An 8,070-nucleotide genomic window follows, 5' to 3' on the forward strand; every position below is an offset into this window, starting at 1 on the left:
ACAAGGTGGTGAAGGAGAGCTGATGAGTGGTGCAACTCTGTCTACACCCCACGAGAGCACCCCAGAAGCAGAGCAGTGCCCTGATGCAAATGAAAAAGAAGTTCCGACTGCTGGTCCCCATTGCAGGCGCTTGTGTTGTGCAATCAATCAAAGCATCATTGTAGGGTTAAATGCTTGAAGTTTTTTTTTTTTTTTTTTTTTTTTTTAAATCATTAAAAGAATGCCTTAAAACCTCCATAGATGGGTAATGATATTTCAGTTTTCTGGAAACTAAACTCAGAAAGGGAAGAACTTGGATCACTTAGGGGAGCACAGGCCATGAAGGAGGCTGTGGATGGAGCACAGAGCTTCCTCTGCTTTGCTAGGAAGGTACAGTATCTTCATGGGAACAGGAGGAGGGAGAAAGAGGACCAGAGACTCTGTACTGGGGAAACGGGCAACAGGCAATCCCACACAAGCATTCATGAAATGGCTCCCTTCGTTTTCAAGGGCATGAGCTGATAAATGTTGATTGTACTGGCTTGTGTATTATGCAAATGAACCCAAAGGGGACAGATAATGCTTCAGGGTCACCACCTGTCATATTCTCATACCTTGCATTTTGAAAGGGGTTAAGCATGGCTGACTTAGTCCTTAAAATACCTGAGTGGGAGTCAATAGTGTTCAATGCCATTATTTCAGATCTGACTCACTGTGGGCCACATTAATTTCCTATTTACAGAAGCCACTCTCCAGCACATGATAGATCCCATTCATTTAATTTACCACCTACGGATCTGTCAGATGTTACTGATGTCCAGAGCTCTGCAAATACTAGCCTTCCCACAGACTCGGAAAAGCTGCGCTCTTTCAATTATGGCCTTAAGATGATAGCATTTGATGTCTGTCTCAATCACATGAAATTAATAGATGGGTCATGAATTGTTTAAAACACTTAAAAGTGCTGGAGGTACAAAAGAGAGTTGGGGAGAAGGGAGACAGAGAAAAAGAAAACAAAAGGAAACTATCAAAATAGGTCAGTTCATCAGATGACAATCTTACCCCAAGACAGTGCCTCACCAGCCAATCTGCCCTCTCAGCCAAGGCCACAACAAAACAATTCATCACCTTCACTCAAAGACGTGAATTTAGGGGCCAGGGTGTGGTGCAGTAGAACAGAGCTCCTATCATGCATAAGGCCCTGGGTTCCATCTCCAGCACTATAAAAAGCCAAAAACAAAACCATGTGTTAATGCCTTCTGGGTGCTCAGGGATTTTTCAGAAGCTAATGACCCAGCCAGCCCTCAAGAAATGACACTAGAAGATAGAAAATGGTCTAGAGCCTGCATTTCCTTCAGATATAAGACCACACTGTAGAAGAAATGACTGTAGGCAAAAGGGAAATAAAACATTATATACATTCCTTTCTTTTATTCCCGCATCCACATCACATGCTGCTTGCCCTTAAACTGTAAGAGTGCAGACCTCAGTTTTTCTTGTCCAGCCAGCAAAGCTGTATTGTAGCACTTTTGTATTAATGTACCTCTTGGTGCTATTACAGAAAGAGGTTTTGTGTTTTTGTTTTTTTTTTTTTTTTTTTTTGACAAGACCACATTTAAAGGATACAAGATAAATTGAAGACAATATTTATATATCTGCCAGGGGCTGTCTGTCTCTTTAATAAGACAGCTACATTATCCTCCAATTTCCCACCCCCTTTACTCTTCCTTTATTGTTCTTGTGAGAGGATTTGTGCAATAAATAAAACCCAGAAAGTTAAAAAAGAATCTGGTCTTTTTAAAACCCATTTTTATCGCATAAATGCAAAAAGAATGAAATCACCATAACCTGGGGCAGATTAGCAATCCGAGAAGTCAGCAGCCTTTCCCCCACAGGCACACTGTGACAGCAGAAAGGAAAAGGAAACCTCAAGGGCCTTCTTCAGTGGCAAATGCGACTGATTTAGAGACAAGATGAGAGCCCAGCCTCCTAGACACCTTTGGTCATCTTGATTCCATCTTCCCCTCTAATTTATCTCCACAAGATGATGCAGCAGAGCGATGGGGACCTCCAGCAAGCAGAGCGCCGTAAGAGGGGATTTGATGGTGCAAAGAACCGAGCGGCAGAGGCCAATCCTCCCAGGTCACTGCAGATGCAGACAACCCCAGCAGTGGTCCCTTGAGTTTGGACTCCTCTCTGCATTGCCAGGTCATCTTCCTTTCTGTCACGGACACTTGTTACTCTGGGGCCCAGCCTCCGAGTACTCTGATTCCAGTAACAATCCTGTCTCCATTTGGAAATTCATTCCTCCCCTGCTCTTATTCAATGTTGTTTGTTGGAGCTAACCCAACCCTGAACTTGTGAATTTAAAGTAGGCCTAAGCCACTTGGCACACTACATTCTCTGGTAACCAATATTGTTCCTGAGATGTGCACTTTAGCCAAACCAGGCTGTTCCAGCCACCCTGACTCAATTCTGAGATTGTTATTGCAGTTGCTGGGAAAGCTGATGACCTCTTTTCCCCTAGATCTGTTATGAAACATGTGGTCCTATAGCTGCTATAACTATTCTGTCACCATGAGGGGAAAGCTTACCCAAAGGATGCAGAACAGAAAGATACGGGAAGAAGCCAGTCACATCATTTGAGCGGTTAGATCAAGACATGACTTAAGTTGGATCTATCCCTGCACTTCCCATTAGGCCTACTTAGAACGGGTTTCTCTCTTGTTGGCAACTGAGTCTATTAGATAGTTCTCAAGCCACTGATTTGCAAACGTCACCACTCATCCTCAAAAACTATCAATGGCTACCAAAATTAAAAGTCAAAGTTCTAAAGTCAAAATTCCTTAGCCTGCACCCATTTCATCCACAAAATGGCGTAAGTTTACTTCCCCACCTTTATTTTGGATTGCCATCTTAAATGAAACTCTTCGGTCAAACTGGCACACTCTTTCTCTAAGACAAAACTCAAGCCTCATCCAGCCCTGCCCCAGGCATCTCACCTTCCTTCCTCTCAATTTTCATCACACTCCCTGCACCCCACTTTTTTTCTTTTTCTTGACAGCTGCCATGAAGCAGCCTTACTGCTCTCATACTATAACCATGGGACTCTGGGTAGTGAGATATGATATCTGTGCTCAAGGAGTGTGACAGGCTGACATATTTGATGCCATGGAAATGTTACAGGCCAGGCTATATGGGCAATGACTAAACAGATTCCATTTAACCCTGATTCCATGTTATACAGGAAATGCTTCTCCAGTGGGAACGCCCTGCCTCTGCACCCACCAACAGTTGCTTAGCATAGCGAGTTTGGCAACACAAAATGGCAATTCTTATATAATGTAAAATTATTCTCTTTGGTTCCTATTTTCCTTGGACAATATACCCTGTCAGCAACGACTGTCTAGATGTTAGTGCCCATTCTTTAGCTTGTACTCAACTAAGGTCGTTTTGTCCCACTTCCCTTTCTGCTTATGATTTTTTAACTCATAATGTTAGTTTGTAATTTTAAATCATGGCAACAGACACTTATGATTGGTACTGACTGATGGTATAAAAACCTCTACAACCCTATGCTCATGATTGTTCTCCAAGTAGCCATTTTGGGTGTTGTGTAAGACAGTCAGCCAGCTGGCTAACAGACTCTCAAATGTGGACTCAGTGGTGATCAATCTGTTCTTAAGTTGTGCCCCACAACAGGAGTTCACTGACTCATGGATGAATCAATGACCAAATATTCATACAAAGAGTACTGTATAGTCATAAAAAAGGTAAGCAGCGCAAAAAATTAAAAAGGTCAGGGTTTTATAAAAAGGCAGAAGGGACCCTACCCTAAATGATGAAAGCCTCCCTTAAAAAGTGACCATCGAGGCACAAAGAAAAAGGCAGTGTGAAGGGAAGAAGGCAATCAGGTGGGGAATGGTGGGCAGGGGTTAGAGGTCAGCAGAGGCGATTTACATAGGCTGTCAGAGGGCTGCTGGGAAATGGCCCTAAACCTTAATTCCACCAGCAAGGGCACTGGGGGATTTTCCAAGTGGCCTGATCAGCTTTGTACTTCAAAAGATCACTCATTTCCATGTGGAAAATGGACTAGAGGAGTGGCCCAAGAGCTGTTACAGTGTACAGACGACAGAACACGGTGGCTTGAACTCTGGCCTCATCAGTGGAGATGGGGAATTAGGAGGTCTCAGTAATATTCTGAAGGCAGGAGCTGTTTGACTTAGTGATTTACTGGATGTGGATGGGGAAATTAGAGAGGGATGATTCCTCACCCCAGTTCCAGCCATTCCATGATGGGGAACCCTAGAGGTAAGGCACATTTGGAAAAGATAGCTTGTTTCAGATAGGTTAAATCTGAAGAGGTTGTAAAATAAGTGCATTTATTCAGACAGATATATGGGTTTTAAGTTTAAAAGAAAAGTCTATCTCCCGATAAAAAATTGGGAGTCTCTGATGTACGGAGGGTATTTAATATCATGGGGTGGTTGAATTTAATCAAGGACAGTATAAAGTAAATGGATAACCTGGAACATACTCCCAAGAACTCCAATTGTAAAAGGTTTACTTGTTGGGACAGAAGCAACACAGATAAAAGGCAGAAATTCCTAGCTTCCCAGACAGACTTGAACTTCCTGAGGAGAGGAAATCTGCCTCATCTTTCTCCTAAAAACACAAACAAACAAACAAAACCCCAGCAATCTGAACTTAACAGGTGTGAAATAAATATTTGTGACTTACACCCAAAAGTGGGCATGCCATTGAGCTAGGAATCAGATGTGAATTTTAAATTTTTGTGATTCCTGGTAAAGAGGAAAACTTTTAATCTATATTAGCAATTTAACAGAATATTACAAGTCTTCATTCACTCAGCTAGTGTTAAATAGAACTTAAAGGTACAAACAGTGCATAAGACTGGAAAGGAAAAACATAGAGGCAAAGGACAAAGAAAAATGTGCTTCCCAACTTAATTAACTTACTGAATTCTCACTACATGCCTATGAGTAACAATCCTACAAAAGATAGGTTTTACATGCACTAGCTTAAAAAACAGATCTACAAAGCTTCAGTTGCACAGCCAATAAGCAGTGGGACCAGAATTCAGGCTCAAATCTGTTTACCTCCTAGATCTGAGTTTTCACAATTACTGCACTCCATCCTTCAGTCCCCACACAACAACTCACAACCTGTAATGAAAATTAACCAACCATGCAGAATGGCCCACCACTGAATGGCAAGAGAAGACCTCCTGATTGTGAATGCTAAAGAAAGAATCAATATGATACAGGGGGTCAGAAAGGACCCTAAGATAAGGACAATAGAGTCTAAGAGTTGGGAATGCATGTTCATGGGGCAAGACAGAAAATCCCAAGGCCATGACACCAACACGAGAGGCAAAGTTAAGCCTCAGAAATTCTCCTTCTACGTGCCTCAAGCAGGTCCTTTGAGGATACTTTCCTGGAGTCAGGTGGCTTGTCTATGATGATGGACACTGGAGCAAGCACAGGTAAAGCACTTAAGTTCTTTTTCATGACAACTAAGGGTCTGGGAAAGTATGTAACTTGAGAGCTAAATTTGATGTTCACTGAAAGACATGACGCCAACCAGGAGTAAAATAAAACCACCCATGGTTTTAATAAAATGAAGGAGGTTATCTGTGGAAACTCTAGTGCTGATTTAATTCTACTGGTATCAGATCCACCACTACATTCTTTCCCCTTATACTCTGAGATTTTTGAGGAAAGGGAACTTATATGGTCATTTTCTCACGTGTCAAAGGCTTGGCACAGTGCCCTGTCCGTGTTAGTTTTTGCATAAACGTGTTTTAAACTATTAGAAAATAAATATCATATATATTAGCAAATAGAACAATGATTCTTGTGAATGAAAAGAGGCAGTAATGAGGATGCCAAGTCTTCCCCTGCCCCCTTTCCTATTACTGGGTTTTTTATCAACCAAAGGGGAAAGAAGGGAAGCAGGTGCCAAATGTTCCATTTTCAACAGCGACAATTTCCAATCTCCCCAAATTAATTAGTAAATGGAAATACATTCCGAACCTGCCAGAGAACTACACTTACAGCAGCTACAAATTACCAGCTTACTTCAATTCCTTTGAAGGGGGTCCTAAAGATATACTGCATAGCAAGGGTAATAGCACAGTTCTCTATTTGCACTGAGCCAATTCTATTCTCAACTCATCCAGTGACTAATTGGATCCATTTGCAAGAAATCTGGCCAGAGAGAGATGGGATGTCCTGAGGCCGGGAAACTGCAAAGCTTGACCTCCTTCTTGATTAAAACTAACTATAATTACATAAGGCTTAGGCTTTCATAAGAACTCACATTTATAACACTCTTAAAAGCATGCCAAGGGCTTTCTCTTTCATCACCTCATTTGATTTCCCCACAATAATCTTGTGAATAGGAAGCACTTAGCACGGAGCCTGTGAAGGGTGCAGTCAATATTCAATGAACGAACAAAGGCCGGGCAGGACTTGTGTGCAGCTCATTTCACAGCTGAGAAACTCGGGCTCGGAGAAGTAAATCTCGGCCGGCTCCAGGGCTCCCAGAGGGGACGGGGTTCGGCTGGCCCGTCGGAGGGCGCGCGCGCGGGCCCGACGGTTCTGCGGCCGGCGCCCTCCGGCCTGCTGGGGCCTTCTGGGGGTTCGCGTCTTCCAGGCCCGCCCACGGCCCACCCTTCTCACCACCCCAGTCCTCCGTGCGCCCTGGGTCCCCTCGGCGGCCTCCTCCCCGGTCACCTCGACGGTCACATTCGGGGTGGGGAGAGGTCGGCCTGACCCTCTGACCACAGCGCCCACGAGCTAGTGTAGGCTGGCGCAGACCCGGGTCGGGAACTGATTAGACCACTGCGCCTGCGCAGGAGACGCCTCCATTTCTGCCCGGGCGGAAACCCACGCTTTGGACTTTGGTTCCGGGGCCAAACTCTAGGGCCTCTCTGCAGGGACCTGCGCCTTTTGTGTCTAGGTCTCTGTCCGCCATGCTGTCCAGGACCGGCCTTCCTCGCTAACCTCGCGAGGATGAACAACCTCCACAAAGATAGACCTTTAGATGATCATCCTAAATTACTAGTTAGAGAAAAGAAGTTAACCCACCAGCAAAATGGTAGCACTTGGAAAGACAGGTTAAGAACCAAATTACCTGGATTCAAATCTGCCACTTACTACCTAGATGTCCTTCTCATCTGTTAATGTGAAGTTTAAATGCATTTATAGATGCAAATCACCTATTCTAGAGCGGTGCCTGGCATATAGTGTAAACATTATGTAAATGTAAAGTTGTGTTAGTCCAAATATCTTATGGAACAACATGGTATCAATGCTAGCCTTGCCTTGAAATAGAATTTTTTATACTGTTAACAAATGATTACAAGATTTGCCTCCCCTCTCCTCCTAACTACCAAGAAGTCTTCTCTCCTTTGCCCAAGTATTTCACAGCTCTCTGTAACAGTTAAGCTTACATATGTGTGAAGCTGCTGAATTTGGCAGGTCAGATCAGCTAGACAATAAAGATACTCTCTTTACAAGATGGCATTTATTTTAGTAATAATATGAACGTAAGAGCAAAAGTAAAAGTGATGGGTGAGAGAGAAAGAGAAAATATATCACCAGATCAGGGGAAACACCAACTTGACCTGAAGACATGCAGCAGGGGAGCCCCAGGGCAGCTTTTCAGGGTGCTGACTGGGAAATCCACACAGGTTGTTCTCTCCAGAGGTGAGATTCCAAAGTCTTACTCCCAGTGGAATTCCTTAAATACAAGTTAGAACAAAGAAAGCTGCCTTCTAACTACACGCATGACCTAGTGATCCCCTCAAGGATGAAGTGTGTGGCCAGATCCCCAAAGGGAGGGAGTGACGGCCTTGAGCTAGTCAATGACTGTGAGTTCCTGTGGGTGAGCCAAACCCACCAAGAAGTTAGCATTCTTCAGCTGTTCCATCAAGTGCCAGCGGGTCACAGCAGGCACATGAACAGGGAAGACCTTTAATATTTTCCTCTCCTAATCTGCTGACCACAAGGCATTTTTCCCAAGCAGGCTTGTGTCCCAGGTTGTGCCTATATGTAAAAGAAAGCC

At 43.7% G+C, this 8,070-nt stretch overlaps 1 protein-coding gene across 6 annotated transcripts in view; it reads right to left on the reverse strand.

The window, feature by feature from the left end:
• The window catches only part of PLA2G2C (phospholipase A2 group IIC), a 65,462-nt gene extending 58,636 nt beyond the window's left edge, over positions 1-6,826 (reverse strand). Inside the window, exons 1-2 of one of the 6 annotated variants that reach the window (XM_079147281.1) lie at positions 6,738-6,826; positions 1,108-1,199 (exon numbers count right to left, since the gene is read on the reverse strand). Coding sequence is in view for 3 of the 6 variants with exons in the window: in XM_079147286.1 (XP_079003412.1) it covers positions 1,042-1,104 (63 nt within the window). In the remaining 3 variants the exon portion in view is untranslated. Of the gene's footprint in view, positions 1-1,041; positions 1,466-6,321 lie in introns of those variants that run through there. The other 5 variants (XM_079147286.1, XM_079147285.1, XM_079147287.1 and 2 more) reach the window with 5 other exon arrangements.
• Positions 6,827-8,070: the final 1,244 nt, after the last annotated feature.

Source organism: Sciurus vulgaris, assembly GCF_902686455.1.
Source record: "Sciurus vulgaris genome assembly, chromosome: 1".
NCBI lineage: Eukaryota > Metazoa > Chordata > Mammalia > Rodentia > Sciuridae > Sciurus > Sciurus vulgaris.